The sequence below is a fragment of the Cydia amplana genome, chromosome 6 (genome assembly GCF_948474715.1).
Source record: "Cydia amplana chromosome 6, ilCydAmpl1.1, whole genome shotgun sequence".
NCBI lineage: Eukaryota > Metazoa > Arthropoda > Insecta > Lepidoptera > Tortricidae > Cydia > Cydia amplana.
This window is the reverse complement of record NC_086074.1, coordinates 8441731-8458970: the sequence shown is the minus strand read 5'-3', so window position 1 is coordinate 8458970 and position 17240 is coordinate 8441731. Positions and strand designations below refer to the sequence as shown.

General features: G+C 38.8%; 1 protein-coding gene across 4 annotated transcripts in view; it reads left to right on the top strand.

Annotated features, from left to right (window-relative positions):
- Window positions 1-17240, top strand: part of LOC134648752 (Ca(2+)/calmodulin-responsive adenylate cyclase-like) — a 104906-nt gene that overhangs the window by 19385 nt on the left and 68281 nt on the right. For all 4 annotated transcript variants that reach the window (XM_063503273.1, XM_063503272.1, XM_063503271.1 and 1 more), the window contains exons 2-3: window positions 14001-14270; window positions 15914-16246. In XM_063503273.1, coding sequence (XP_063359343.1) covers window positions 14055-14270; window positions 15914-16246 — 549 coding nt within the window. In that variant the 5' untranslated portion in view covers window positions 14001-14054. The remainder of the gene's footprint in view (window positions 1-14000; window positions 14271-15913; window positions 16247-17240) is intronic.

The following is a 17240-nucleotide window of genomic DNA, read 5'->3' as shown; positions in this document are numbered from 1 at the left end:
AGTTAACAATCAAATGAATTAAATTAGAATTTAAATACGTCACGTGTGACATGAACAGACAAGGAGAGCAAGATTTAATGTATTGTTTCTCTTTCTTCTTTCAATGGAACGTTTTTACAGTTTCTGTTCCTCAAAAGAGGTCAGTGGTTAACACTAAACTCAAAACGCTATCTTAAAAAAACTTGATGGGTCAATGACCTGTCCCAGTAAAGTGAGGTAGTGTGCGTGAAGTGCGCTTGTGTGTGAAATGGGGTAAATTGACAGAATCTTAAAATTTACCCACCTCTACCGTCACCTTCGGTGTTAAAAATGTTAAACTGCGCTTTTCTTGAGATCTTTGCGAGCTATTTTCCGCGCGAAATTAAGATGTCTTACTTGGAATAACAAGAACTCTTATAATGGGAAAATAAATTCCTCCAGCAGCAGGGAAACAATATATCCAAAGCCCTGTGTTATTACAAGTGTTTATTAAACGTTGCGATAACTGATGGTAATATTTAGGTTTAGGGGCTTCATGCTTTGTTTTACGTTGTCTTAGAAATTGTAAATTATAATCAGTTGCTAAAATTATGATTTTCAATTGCTTTTAAGGATATTGCTACATAAGCATTGCTAAATAATTTAATGGTGATATCGATCGATGAACGATTTATCAGATATCTAATATATATATATGTCGCAGTCGGATCGTATAATCCGCCGTATTACATTACGGCTAGCCGTTTTACAAAACAGGGGCGTTTTGAAATGCGGCGGTTCGACGATTAGCCGGATTGAATGCGGCTGAATGAAAATCCGCCGGAATGTATTCGGCGCCATACGTTCTTCAACACGGCTAGCCGTAATGTATTACAGCGAGTCATTAGCCGCCGCTTTGACAGTTTTTAGTTCCCATTTTTAACACTCGTGGCGCTGCCTGACATAACAACAACAAACTATGAAAAACGCTGGGGTATCCATCAAATCTGGAGTTCGTCGAACTGTTTCTTTTCAAAAAACATTTCCTTCGCAACTTAACGACCCGCCCCGCCTACCTAATGATTTAGTGAGACGTCCGTGAATATATTACACTTTGGGGAAATAAGCGTAGGTAGGTAAGTAGGTTAGGTTCGTTAGGTAGCTTCAGATGCCCGGAGGGCAAACCGCCCAGAAATAGGAGCCCCGCTTGCGGGGCTCCGTCTATTTAAGTTGTGAAGGAAATGTTTTGGAAAAGAAACACATGTAGTGCGGTGGGACCATGGTAAAAATAAATTAAATTGCAAACATTGTCAAACTCCGGTTACGTAGGCGACCGAAAGAACTGGTCACTCTACAATCTAAATAGTAGATACGATGCGGCTAAACGTAGGCCGCCTTATTGAAGAACGTATCGCAATGACAATCCGGCTAATCGTCGAACCGCCACATTTCAAAACGCCCCTGTTTTGTAAAACGGCTAGCCGTAATGTAATACGGCGGATTATACGATCTGACTATTGCACATTTTCTAATTGCACATGAACGTGCAGATTTTAACTTCGTATTAACACTAAATAGAATTTACGCCAGCTTTAAGGTTTTCAGATTAGCTCGTTGAAAGTTTGCAATTTAGCTTTAAAAATGTTATTCTAGTGAAGATTTTCCGTGTGCTTTACGTTTTCCCAGGAGGTTTGAATAAACCAACAAGCTAACTGAAACCCGGCTATGTTAGTTAGAACTAAGCTGTGACGGTGTATATTATTAAATATAAAGTAAATGAGGTAGGTAGTTATAAACCGTGAGATGAGAGTACTTTTTTATCCTCCGCAAGATGTATTTGAACGAAAACGGATGTGATATAAAATGTTCGATCATATGGAAGATGCATGCCGGATGCTCGTACTAACTTGGATAATTAATTATCAGTTTTGAATTCTTCTTTCGTTTAACGAGGTTAGTTAATGACAGCCTTATCATTAAGATGTAAAAGACCTGATTGCGAGCAAGGAAGTTCCCTAATGATTAATTACATACCTACTTTTAAGTTATCCCGTCAGCTGTTCTCAACGCTAATCATCGACTTTAACATGATGAAAAACCGACAGGCCTAAGTAGTGATGGAAAGTGCCGAAGTGAACAGAAGATCGATAAGAATGAAAGTAAATGCATTTGCTAGAACACCGGCCTTGGCCGCGGGCGCGCTTCCGTTGCTCTTTGACTTGCGGCCAAACACAACAGTTGACAACCACGCAAATATACAGTTACAACCATTCAAGCTATTTTAAAATATTATGCAACGTTTATTTATACATTAAATGAATGGATTTGTTCGTGGTTTATGACCTGGTTGACAGCAATGACAGCCGACTCGTACATTTTCTGTGACCCTTTCGGCTTTGTTACATAATACATATAACTTATAGTTACTCCTCGTTCCATTACTCGTATTGTGGAATTTCATTTTTGTACCAAGAGCGGTGCACACTAGTTGACAATTATTATTTATACATTTATCAAAGCAACTGGAAACTAAATTCTAAATTACTGAATAGCAATTTGTTGTTACGTCCCGTCCCCGAGGTTTCTCTTTCAAAGACAATAATATCTCAAGGATCTTCCAAAGTGTCAAAGAAGACAGTTTAAGTTAATTTTAGTTTGAGAGGTTCTTAAATGTGTAACATCTAAAAAGTTGAAGATCGAATGGAAAACAAAACAGTTATATTATTTATTGAATGTTACGCTTATTTAAAAAAAAAGTTTACCTAAAGATATTTGCTCCAAGGTTTTCCTGGGTGATATTCTTGTCATCTTTTAGTAATAAACGTGCCGTGTTCGCATAAGAATGAAATGATATACACTATATAACACGGGTGTTGATAAACATGATCGACTGTTTATTTTTATCTGAAACGTTATGTAAATCGACAGAATTGTTAACATTGTTTTCCCCGTCAGCGTATCAACTACCAATAGCAATCTATGGCTTGTGTATATCACAGGTTAGTTGGATGTAAATAGAATCACGAGGTAGTCTATTTCTGCGCGTGGAAAGGTGTGTTGGACTTTTTAAGTTGTTAACGCCTCTGAAGTGTTCAGGCGCCCTTGTCTCGAGGGCAGAAAACAGGCGTAGCTTTTATATTTTTTTTACAGTTGTACGTCTTAAAGCACCTTCAGTAAGCAGACTAAGCTTTTGTGTGCTGTTTTATAGATTAAGTTCATTTATATAATAAAAATTTCTTGGGTATTTTTAGTTCTTGTTAAACTGGTACTGCAGTGATCCCTTCACATCATGTACTTAAAATATAATTAAGTAGTTGCTTACCCTCCGCGCGTGACGATAATGAAGACTGCCTATTTAATGGAAAGTCACGCCATTAGTGCGTCACTCTAGTCTGCGTCGTTTTGATGGGTTGTCTCGCCGAAATCATGCGGTTCTGCTTGCATTGCACAATACGAGTATGTGGCGAGACGGTAATGTCTGCTATTACATCTAACGACTGAACTTTTATTTCTGACGCTATTGTCCTTGTTGAACAAGCGTTCGGTTTAAGTAAACCAAACTGAATGTAATTTCACTGTCCGCATACCTAGTTCTGGATCGCGAAGTCACAGTTACTTGGTCGTCTGAGCGCACTACTCGGTGCTGGAGTGGCATTCGAACGATTTATTTTCATCTTGATTGACATTTCTATTGTGCACCAAGCTTCGCTTCGATACAATAGGTACGAACGAAATGAAACGAGACTAATATCAAATAGGATCAGAATTTCAAAGTTCAAATGCCGCTCCTGAGTTCGGTAACCATTGAAAACTAAGTATGAAAAGACGGCCTGGCCGTCTAGCCCCGTCCGAGTGTGCTTTTCGGCTCGGCTACCTCATTTGCGTGACGTAACCTCGCGGTTGTATTATGGCATTTTTGAGGCTCACATCTGTACGTGCACATGTTTGATTTCACATCGGTTATTTTCTGATAAACACGGTTGGGTTCTGGCCAATGTTCGTTTTAGTGGTCTATGTTATAGGACCACCACGAGTTAATAGAATAAGTAATTACTTATTCTAGGTTTTGGGTAATTACCTGCCTATTCAAAATATCGAATGGGAAATATAAAGCCAACTGGTATTTAATAACATACCATGGGTATGTTCACATCTTAAAGGGGCTTACAGATTAACAGTTTGCAGGACGATATCCGCTTGTCAGTTAAACGCAAAAGGTGATAGTTCCGAACAACTGACAGGCTGATATCGTCCGGCGAACTGGTCATCTGTAGGCCCTTTTAGTTTGACTACCATTTCGCATTTACCTGCCTCAGTTACTTAAAGGTTAGTTGGAAGCTTGGAAGATATTTACTAGTTGGACTTAAGGGGATCAATTCGCCTTTGTAGTTGTTCTGTGCAATAAAGTGTTTTACTACTACTACTATGTACTACAAACTCATTGAAATGCAAAATTGACCTGCATTTCATGATGATCATAAAGTTTATAACCACATCGGCGGTTGGCGGCTGAAATAAAGTTACATAATTGGCTGTAACTTGATTTTCTGATGCGAGAAAACTCATTGCGCTTAATATGCTTAAGCCGATATGAATGCCACAACGAGTTTAATATCTCTAGCAAATCGGGAATGTATTTCTGAGCTTGAATACTTGCACTGGAGGTTTTATCTAACTCATATTATGTAATATTTACGGTGTAGCGGCTTAGTGAGGGACTATTCCAATATTTCATGTCTGTATCCCATAATTTTTTTTCATGTTATATGTACATCAGTGCTTTACATTCGTAATAAATATCTGTTATGAAGATGGATTTCGGACTATACGTAGATATACTGTACAGTACCCTTTGCCTTATAATTTTTATTCTTTTTGAATTGTTGATGACGATGAAACTGCTGAAAATACGAACGTATTTACGAATATCCAAAGTGTCAAATCTGGGAGTTGGGTTCAGTCCGTTTGTCACTTTTTTATCGTTCTATGAATGTTTTGTTTATCCAGTGCAAGGGTTGACAAACAGCTCCTTCATTTCGGTACATTATTTGACTCTATTAGTTCATCAAAAAGACATTGTATTCAGCTCGAACAGATGAACTTTGTTAATTCTTGAATACTTTTTTCTCCATTTTAAACATTGCAGGCCTCTGCAAGTGTATCATGAGTTCCAAGAACGTTGAGAAGAGCAATCAAACAAAGACGGAGATAAAATACGTTTTTAAGGTAAAATGCGGAAGAAAAAGGCCGTTCTAGTAAATAGAATCAGGTGGTGCAAAAAGAAATGCCAACATCCGCTTGGTTCAATCAAACTATTACTTACCGAGTGATATGACAGTGATTACGGCATAGCAAACAATTTATATCGGCGATCGCTTGTCGCACAATGCGCTCATTACGCCTGGTTCGTCCATTAATGTGTGCTATTGTGCCACTAATGCGATAACCATAAACGATTAGCCGGACAGCGCGCTGCCGAGCTGCTTGCCGAAATATTAATTGACAGTGACACCTATATTTACGTACATGAATTTGCACGTCAGCCCCTCGTTGCGTTCTCGCGTGCGAGAACGAAACTCATGCTAGCAGGTCAGATAGACCTAGTATTTGACAGGCTAATTCCCATATTTTGCAGCTCGTTTGTCACCATCACCACTATTGATTGGAATTAAGATCGAAGATGGCATTGTAAACTATTGCCACTATTGGGATCATTATACAAACCTCCAATGGGTATAATTATTTAAAAAAAGTTAAGATTGACTTTAGATTCTAAATTAAAATTTAAAATCCGTGCCTTACTCGTACAATACATTTATTGACTGCGATCAGCTGTATTCCAGTAATGTGTGCGGTTATTGATATATGAGTAGGTACTGTTAACTTATTATTATTAGTTACCTATTGTTAGTTGGATTACTCGTACTGGATACTGGAGTAATGTTAGGAATTTCAAAATTTACAAAACATTGTAATACACACGACACACATGTTTAGTTTTCTAAGTAGATATTTAAGTGACATACGTTATTTTAAGTTGTTGGAACTTCGATTTTATTTTAATTAATTAAAATTCAAATTAAATTGTCGTAATTAACCGGGAGCCGGTTCTCTGCCACTTGGAGGGTAATTTAGATTCTAACAAATGTTGTCAAATAATACAAATAAGAGTATACCGATATTTACTTATGTACAAAAGTAATATCGAAGTCGCACAAAAATCTGCTAGTAATTATAAAACTTCTAGGTAGGTACATTATAATAAAGGAACTAATTGTTGCCAACAGACATTTACCTATTTATGATTTTCTATTGTTAAACCTAGACGTGGGTCGTGTAGGTTTTTTATCTTTTTATATCCTACATACACAAATATACCACCAGTAACAAAAAATAGTTTCCACATAACGTAATCGTAATGGTAGGATAGTTGACCACGGGGGGTATATAGATATGAAGCGCTTTTGCAATCACAATGGCTACTGGCTGGCCTTTGACAGTGGCTACGGAGCAATTTCAACTTCGTCTGTTATCCCGTGTGATTCGGAACTCGAAATCGCAATAATGCCGTGTTTGTCTGCTGTCTGCCTTCCATTCAGTAAAATTCATAGGAATGGCGCATTCCTATGAATATCACCCCAGGGGTGATGTCAACATCTCGTTGCGAGCGTGGGACTCAGGTTGACCAGTATAATATGGTTGATGCCATATAATCCCTGTGTCTGTCTGTCACCTCTTTAAGCATAAGCCGCCGAACCGATTAAGGTGTAATTTGGTACGGAGACAGTTTGAGGCCCGTGGAAGGACATGATAATTTTTATCAATCATATCATAATCATCATTCCACGAGCAGACGTAATCGCGGGGAGTAACTAGTAGTTTGATGTATAGAAAATAAGCAATGTAGTTTAACGAAGTTGAAATATTAAAAGTACGCATTTAACTGATTTGCAAGACCGAAGTGATCCCCCAAAGTGTTCCGTGAACAAAGTTTTGTACGGAACACTAAAACCGCGCCGTGCCCTGGCGGTTCCGTATCAGTACTATTTATGTAGTTAGTAACGATGTATACCGTAGGCCTATATTGGTTGGCTCGAGGCTACATGGAACTAATGGTCACAACAGCAGGCCGCGCCGCGACGCTTGCCGCGGCCGCGTCTGCTGTGCCGGGGTCATTAACCCGCCGACCGTGACCCCCCTCCCCCGACAATTTCGCAAATCATCCAACCAACGAGAACTCATTTATTTATCTATTCTTTTTCTTCTTTTTGGGTATCCGTGCCCCATGTTGATGGCAATCCGATTAACCTCCCAATCAATTCCAGATCTGGGCGGATGCCGAATATTGTATCTTAATAATATGGTGTTTCATTTGTTCTCTAACTCGTAACAACGTTGTCTCTGTCAGGCTCGAGTAATTACTGAGACGTGCTAAGTTTGAATCGGGGTTCAGACACAGATTAGGACAGAACGAGGTTTAATTGTTCTGTTTAAATTGGCATTATGGATCTGTTTCAATGGTATCTGCTGAGCGAAATATGTAATGTTAATACAGTATGTAACTGAATAAAGCAATTACTCAAACCCGTTAATGTTTAAGTCATACTGAGCAACTTTTACTATGGGACTGTACTATATAACTGAGCCAGTTGGCAAGTAACTGGCAAAATGTCGTATTTATTACCTACTAGCTGTTGCCCGCGACTTCGTACGCGTGGATTTGTATATTGGTGGTTATATATTCTACATTAGCTTAGAACATTATGCAGAAAATATTGCAGGAGGGCGGTTAATCATTTGTTAATTATTAATATTATACAACGCATGAGACTTGTCTTTCACAACATACGAAGTTTCTAGCCCCTAACTAAATAAAATTGTTGTCGACATAATCCCTCTTAAACCCCTTAGAAGATTTTCATGTCCTCTATTTACCTAACTACCTATTTACGAAGTTTGAAGTAAATAAAATTTGAACCCTATATAAACTTTCAACCCCTTTTAAACCATTTTAGGGGATGAATATAAAAAAACGCTGAAATTACTTTTCTTGTATTCTAATAATATGCCTCAGTACAAAGATTCAAGCCCGTTCTCACAAAAATGTTTGAACTCCATACAAACTTTCAACCCCTTTTTCACCACCTTGAGATATAAATTTTCAAAAACGCTGAAATAATTTTTTTTTCGTTTTAAAATAATACCTTTTTATGAAGTTTCAAGTTCCTAGCTTAAAATAAAATTTGTACCCTGTACAAACTTTCAACCCCTTTGTAAACCTGTTAGGGGATGAATTTTACAAAACGCTGAAATGACTTGTATTGTCTTCTAATAATATCCCCAAATACAAAGATTCAAGTCCCGCGCTCAAAAAAATTTTTGATATCCATACAAACTTTCAACCCCTTTCTCGTCACCTTAGGGGATGAATTTTCAAAAACGCTGAAATTAGTTTTCTTGTATTTAAATTTAATATCTATTTGCAAAGTTTCAAGTTCCTAGCTTAAAATAAAATTTGAACCACATACAAACTTTCAACCTCTTTTTAACCCTGTTAGGGGATGAATTTTACAAAAGGCTGAAATTACTTTTCTTGTCTTTTAATAATATCTCCAAATACAAAGATTCAAGTCCCGCGCTCGAAAAAATGTTTGATATCCATACAAACTTTCAACCCTTTTTTCACCACCTTAGGGGATGAATTTTCAAAAACGCTGAAATTAGTTTTCTTGTATTTAAATTTAATATCTATTTGCAAAGTTTCAAGTTCCTAGCTTAAAATGAAATTTGCACCCCAAGACGAACTTTCATCCCCTTTTTAACCTCCTTAGGGGTTGAATTTCCAAAAACGTCGCAATTACTTTATTTTGTAATCGGCTATTATGCCTTTCTAAGAAGTTTCAAAGCATTTGTAATGGATTCAATCTTTCAACCCCTTTTTAACCCTGTTAGGGGATGAATTTTCAAAAACGCTGAAATTACTTTTCTTGTCTTATAATAATATCCCCATATACAAAGTTTCAAGTCCCACACTCACAAAAATATTTGATCTCCATACAAACTTTCAACCCTTTTTTCACCACCTTAGGGGATGAATTTTCAAAAACGCTGAAATTAGTTTTCTTGTATTTAAATTTAATATCTATTTGCAAAGTTTCAAGTTCCTAGCTTAAAATAAAATTTGAACCACATACAAACTTTCAACCTCTTTTTAACCCTGTTAGGGGATGAATTTTACAAAAGGCTGAAATTACTTTTCTTGTCTTTTAATAATATCTCCAAATACAAAGATTCAAGTCCCGCGCTCGAAAAAATGTTTGATATCCATACAAACTTTCAACCCTTTTTTCACCACCTTAGGGGATGAATTTTCAAAAACGCTGAAATTAGTTTTCTTGTATTTAAATTTAATATCTATTTGCAAAGTTTCAAGTTCCTAGCTTAAAATGAAATTTGCACCCCAAGACGAACTTTCATCCCCTTTTTAACCCCCTTAGGGGTTGAATTTCCAAAAACGTCGCAATTACTTTATTTTGTAATCGGCTATTATGCCTTTCTAAGAAGTTTCAAAGCATTTGTAATGGATTCAATCTTTCAACCCCTTTTTAACCCTGTTAGGGGATGAATTTTCAAAAACGCTGAAATTACTTTTCTTCCCTTATAATAATATCCCCATATACAAAGTTTCAAGTCCCACACTCACAAAAATATTTGATCTCCATACAAACTTTCAACCCCTTTTTCACCACCTTGGGGGATGAATTTTCAAAAACGCTGAAATTAGTTTTCTTGTTTTTTAATATAATACATTTTTACAAAGTTTTAAATTCCTAGCTTAAAATAAAACTTGTACCCCATACAAACTTTCATCCCCTTTTTAACCCCCTTAGGGGTTGAATTTTTCAAAATCGCTTCTTATCTCTTGTACACTTTATAAATGCAACCTAGTGTGCAAATTTCAACTTTCTAGCTTTTGTAGTTTCGGCTCTGCGTTGATGAATCAGTCAGTCAGTCAGTCAGTCAGTCAGTCAGTCAGGACACTTGCATTTATATATATAGAAGATTTTATTCTCTAGTAAGTACTCCATTTTAGTAGTACCGGGAATTTTACAAACACTTCAATTGTGTTTATGTATGGCCAATTCCTTATGCCTTACTTCATAAGTAGTTACCTAATCCGTACTATGTGTGAAGTTGCTGGCAGTGCAGGAGGTGCACTGCCATGCAAGTATAACATTTATTTTGGTCTAAATATACGAGTATTGCTATGGTAAACAACTTTAAATTACAAAGCGTGTGGTTTCTAACTTCTATATCGTATTCCAACCTTACGCAACAGAAAGTAATGTGCACCTCTAGACAGCATAGTCGCGCTACCCCCTCTGCCACACATACGGTAGCGTTACTCCATCTTCGAGTCAATCCCGTGCCGTGATTGGTCCGTGTCTTTGAACGGACCAATCACGGCACGGGATTCGCTCACCTCGTCCCCCCGCACCCTCGTATTTTTGGCAGCATCGGTTTCATGAAAGAATTGGCCTAAGCTCAGTCTAGAGGTTGGATTGTCAGTGTGTGCACCTACCTAACTGTCCTCACCCAACACATGTATAATACATATTGCTGTATAAGTGTATAATATAAGTTCTCGTATAATTTATTTAATACGCTAATACCTAACTAATAACAGTAATAGCGTACGTGACGTCATTGTTTCCATTTGCGACGGTATTCTGCTGTTACACAAATATTTGACGTTTATACTAAGATTATTTTAGATTACTAAGCAATAACGCGAAATTATACCGTAATAATATTGACTGTTTCAGTTCATTTAGGCTCTATATATTTGCTCTGATATTAATATTTATCATTTTACTATTTCCGAGATATGTCCTGTTACCTACTTCTTTACGCTTAAACCGCTGGACCGATTTAGGTGAAATTTGGTTTACAGATAGTTTGTGTCCCGGGGAAGGACCGGTCTATTATGGACATATTATACTCGTGTCTGTCTATAATATTATGGGTATAGGTAACCTATTACCTATAATATTTAATGGACAAGATACAGAAACCATTAACTTTAATTCAATTCTAATGATCAAAAGCCTGCTGTTTGGCTTAAACAAAAGGTTTATGATTCTTTCGTCTTTGGGCCCGATTCGGGTTTTGAAATAGACATCTGTTAGATATCTTTTAGACATCACCAAGATACGATAACGATATGTTTAAGATCTAACCTGTCAAATTTGATATTTCCGCGATTCTGGAGATACTCTTGAACGATTTCCACAAGATATGGCTTAAAGATCCAATTCACATCTAATAGATATCTAACTCTATCTAACGTAAAAGTGACATTGGTTGCCCGAATTGCGCTGCAAAAGTTGAAATCTAAACTATAACGTATCTAGAATGGATCTAGTACGTGTCGTCTCTTGTGAATATCTTGAAGTTCGAATACGACAGTTTAGCAGTAATTAATGCTATAGAGACTTGGGGCGTCATTGCAATAGCTTACCTACCTACCACGGGCGAATCGAAAGCTCGGGCAATCCAGTATAGAGAACTCTCCGATTGAGCATAGTTCTTACGACTTGAGATCACGTTACAGTGGTCTTCCCGATGATTAGACATAATGAGAATGCCATCACGAAGTGAGCATTTGAGTGTAATCGAGCTGAGAACACTGCTAGAGGTTTATTACAAAAGCACTTTACCGTTTACGGTACCGCCTATTAGGCGTCTTCGGATAAAAGGGCAGAAAAAATAAAGTAGGTACTTACTCGCCTTTAATATTTAAAAGTGAACGCAAAAAATAATGAAGTAATATAACAGTGAGTACAACTTGGATGAGTCATGCTGTGCTGAGTACCTACGTAATCAGGTAACGCGGTAACGGTTTTATGACGGTGCCCGATTGTTCGATTTCGGTTCGGTACAAAACGATACAGCGGAATTGCGTTAAAACAAATCTCAAAGGAAACTCCGAAAAAATCGTATTAACGAGTTTGCGTCTCACGTAATGTACCTAACGGCTGGAGGTTTTTTTTAGGTTCATGTTTAGCTTAAACAGGTTACATTTGTATGAAACAAATTTACTGTACAATATTAAGAATTAAATATGATTTATCATGCAAGTGAATAGGTAATTTATTACGCAGTGATGAAGGTTTTATCAAGATACCTATATGGTTTTATATTATATACATTTATATATGTATATGAGCTTCCATAATTAACAATCATAACGGGTTGTAACATACGCCAAAATAACCCTCACTGGATTCACTTGATCGTATCATCAAAATATTTGGCACATTTTCCATGCTTAACATATTTTGCTTCGTCATTCCGATCTTTTAATGCGTCTTCTGGATAAATATATTCCGTGTCACTCTACAAATAATATTAAATTTGATACTCTCTAGAAAATAATTTCACATCACAGGTAATTTAACTGACAGCCTATTTTTGCCAGTCAATTGACGACGTATTTATATGCATTATGTGAGTAACATAGATGAAAGTATTTTCGCGAAACCATAGATTGCTGTAACATGATATGAGTTTTTACGGCAATGTGGATAGATCGATGTTGTTAGGATTCCGTTCCTCGAAAGCAAAAAAATGGAACCCTATAAGGAACACTTTGTTGTCCGTCCGTCTGTCAAGACCCTTTATCTCTGGAACGCGTGGAGGTATCGAGTTGAAATTAAAACCATATACTCAGGTCTACAGTTCCTTGACTGTAAAAAAATCAGTTCTAAGTTAACGTAAAAAAAAGATACGGGCGTTTATGCCACAAAAAGCGTAAATTTCGACACTCTCAAGGGAATCAAAATTTATAGGGTACTTTCTGTTGAAGTACTATCATCTTACAAAAAATAAACAGATAAATTTGTACGGAACCCTCGGTGGGCGAGTCCGAGTCGCAATTGGCCGGTTTTTTCGTATAATATTATGCTGATGCAATATTATAGTGAATTAAAATGGGTTGTGCAACTTTGACAGGGCTCGGTAAAAGTTGGTCGATAATTTGAAAAGTTTCGTGCCAGTTCAAAATGTCGGTGCAACCAACCTATTTTATCAGGGGTTTAAATCGAGAGAAATACGAGAATTTTGCAAATGCACCGAGTGAGTACTCGGCGAATCGTTGATGTAGCGCTGTTTTGGGAGTGTTCTATATTTCAAATTTGCATATATGTAGTACACTGCGCTTATCTAAATTATTCAAAGATTTCGTCGTTGAGAGAAAATCGATGACCGATGTACCTACTAGGTATAAATAGGTGACCGCTGATTTCAAACGCAAACTTTTTGTTAAATACTGCGTAATTGTGTAGGTATATTTACAATATACCGAACTATAAGTAAAGGTACCTACCGTAAAATCACCCGTTCAAAAATATCCCAAGTATGATTCAAAACTGAGCCGTATATCTTGTTTTTAGGTGTTAATTGTAATTTTTATTTGAATGGGGTAGAAAAACGAAAGAACATTAGATTGAATCAAAATGATTGTATTCGGTAGGACAGTAAGCTGCTTATTTACTGACGAGATTCATAAACAGTTTTGTGGTTGTCTTTTGTTGTTTGTCTTCATTTACGAGGTCTTTAAAAGTTACTAGGTATTTATTACTCGGAAGAATAATTATTAGGTCCAAACTGCGTAGTATTTCACTGTCTTAAATATTATAATTCAGAGAGATGAATTATGATAAAATATTTGAAAACAATCCTGTTTGTAACTTACTGTCATACTTAAATATGAGACTTATTTTCTCTCCTATAATACTAAAGATAATATTGTCCATCGTGTCATCAGTCTGTAACATTCTTGAATGTAATCAAATCAATCGTCCGTCCCTCGTGGGTTATAATGTGGTATATTGGTGATACGTACACCTACCTAGTTCTGTTCCAGCCCTTAACGCATGCCAACACCACTGTTTTTAATTTTTACCCGATTGCCGAATGAGGGTTATGTTAAGGCAGTGAGGGTTTTGGTACCTTATGTTAAAAGTTGTTTTTATTTACAGATGAAGCGACGCGGGGTGTTAGTGGTGGCGAGGTGAGGCGGCAGCGTGGCTAGCATGGACCACGCGGTGAAGGCGATGTCGGCGCGCGGGCCGCTGGCGCGGCTGGTGGCGCGCCGGCGCTTCGAGTCCGCCGAGCTCGAGGAGCTGTACGCGCGCTACGCGTGCAAGCTGCAGCGCGGCTCGGTCGGCTCGGCGCTGGCGCTGTGGGCGGCGCTCGCGGCCGCGCTCGCCGCCGTCGACGCCACGCGCGGCTGGCGCCGAGCACCGCAGGTAACGTCATACTGATGAATAGTATTCTGTTATGAAACAGTCAGTGTAAGGCCTGAGTGGACGCTCATGTTGGGCGTGCAGCGGGGCGGGGCGTGCGGCGTGCATGTTAAACATATGCAAGCGTATAGGAGCATTAGGAGCGGCCTTAGTGTACGCTGCTCAAATCACTTGTGCGCCCGACGCCACGCTGCATGCCCCACCAAACGCGCCGCTTCGAGCGTCCACTCGGGCCTTACACTCATAGTTAATAAACATAACTGGCGTCGCTACAAGTTCTCCGAGCTGGAGGAGCTGTACGTGTGCTATTCATGACGAGTACCACAAGCTATAAATGCGGCTCCTTCCGCTTTAAGGCTTCGTCACACAGGCGCGTTTTCCGGGCGCGGCGTGAGCGGGGCGCGCCGCTTTTACATACAAAACGTTCACCAAAGGCTCGAGCAAAGGCTGCAGTGTGCCGAAGCCATTATTTTTCTTGTGGCATTAAGGGTCGGTTGCACCAAACCTTCTGTCACCGTTGAAACGTCAAAGTTTTATTGTATGGGAAATTTCATATAGTTATTGCCTGATTACCAGACATAGGAATCCGTGGGGCAAATTTTCTTGATAGGTAGGGACTTCCTATATCGATAAACTCAGTTATCGATGCTCGTTCAATATACTAGTGATCACTCAATGGTTTGCTTGTAAAAATATGTAAATAACTCAATTCGCTTTGATTGATAATCGATCAATAAAGAGGTTGAGATAATATTGACTATTTTATAGTGCAATAAGTATTACGCCCTACCTTTATATAACCTAGCGATTATTTAAAATATGCTATGTGTGAATTTCATACTAGTCTTCAAAACAATAGTTACAAAAAACACACAATGTTGGGGGCGATCACTAGTATATAGAACGAGCATCGATAATTGAGTTTATCTATATAGGAAGTCCCTACCTGTCAAGAAAATTTGCCCCACGGATTCCTATGTCTGCTGATTACTGTAATCCGTCGAATGTGGTTGGTGCAAATTTAGACCGTAACATTTATAATACATATATGCTATACATAGGTACTGCGCTTAATTATGAATTAGTATATGTAATGTGCCTTTAGGTTATAATCAAGCTATTAAGTGGAATCTTTACGAGCTTCCAAGATATCGAATTACCCTTTTGAGAATGCCGCTGCGATACGACCGCATTGTTACTAACTATCCAGTTTCCAGTTTTATGTGACGGTTGGTAACTACACACATATCTTCCATTGAAACAAGTTCGTTAGTATGTCACTACCTTAGTAGAGATTCTATACTAGGGGAATTTACGAGTCACAAAGGCAAAGTGCAATATGTACCAAAGGGTATTAGATGCAGATACTTACTACTACCTAATAGTTATTACTACCTACTGTTTGTTGTATTGTATGTCGTCAGGGTGAGATTAAACTTTGCCATTTTTTATTTAGGTAACATTATTAACTAAAAGAGAACGCATTTCCTGCGGAAACGTATCTAAATAAAGTTCAAGTAATTACCTAGTTTATGCGTGATCGATTGTACGTAAGATAAGTTGAGCGAATTCCCATGTAGTTTTTGGCTAGTAATTACGGCAGGCCGCGAGCGCGTTTGGACGTATTTCAAGTATTGTAATTGCAGGTGGGCGTGCTGAGCGCGCACGCGATGCTCTGCGGCGGGCTGGCGTGGTGGTGCGGGCGCGCGGGCGGGACCGCGCCGGAGCGCCGGCTGCCCCGCGCCTGCTGGCTGGCCCTGGCCGGCGGCGGCGCGGCGCTGGCGGCCTCGCTGCCCGCCTGGAGCCCCGGCGCCGCCGCCGAGGGCGCCGCGCACGTCGTCTGGGCCGTCTTCGCCGCCTACGCCCTGCTGCCCGTCGGCGCCCCCGTGGCTGCAGCCTTTGGTATCCTTCTGCCGACGGTCCATACTGTCGCAGCGGCGCTCGTGGCCCATCGCTTCCCCTACCATATCTGGCAGCAGGTAATTAATGCAAATTACTTTGGGTTTTGTAAAGTTGCGGATTAAATGTGTAAATAATACCTAATATTTAGTGCTACATTAAAACCATTTAATTTTACATAACATCATTGTGTATAAATGAGAGGCTACATATAAAATGTGTGAAATTTGGACCATAAGCTTTCTTTTCATTAAGTCGAGTACGACCTCCGCGGAGGCCACAGCCTTGCCCTTGGCTTGAGTTGGCGCCCAACCGAGGCCTTGCAAGCGGGGGCTACGTTCACGGCACCCGCTCGCGTGATACCGTTGCGTCATCAACTGCCACTCGACAAAAAACGCCCGTCAATTTTGGCCAATAAATAGCTTCTTAATGAGTCGTTCTGATAAAATTGCTTGTTTACGTCTGATGTTGTTTACGTTGTTATGTTTATATGAGGATATATTGGCACGATTTGCATTTACTCATTAATTTGGTTTTATACTTACTGCAAAACTTGGTTCTACACTTTACAGATAGACGGAAAGAAAAATGTAGGTCACGTAATGCTAAAAAAACTGCCTGTTTTAATCGCTTTTGTCTCTCAAACTTTGCCGAATAAATAAACACGCTAAGAAAAACATAAGCTGAAGAGCCGGTTTATATGTAAATGCGGAATATTTAGAAATGCCGTCACCCCATCGCCTCAGTCACATCACATTACCGTTTTATGACTAATCAATAGTGCTCGTGAATATGTTTATTACTTGATACAATCCTCTAGCAAGCATGCTTCTATTTGTTTTGATTTAATGTATTAACAGCATTGTCCACGTTTACATTCCAAGTAAACACTAAACATTGTAAGTTTGCCTTTTATTTCCCCGACGAACAATAAAAATTGGCCTCGAGACTGGTTCTCAATAGTAGGTAGATACGTGTAATACATGTAGATATGTGTGCCCAGACGGTCTAGGCCTTCTGATGTCTTATTGCTCTTTTTGCGATGCATTTACGTAACCGGGAGGTTTTGCTCTG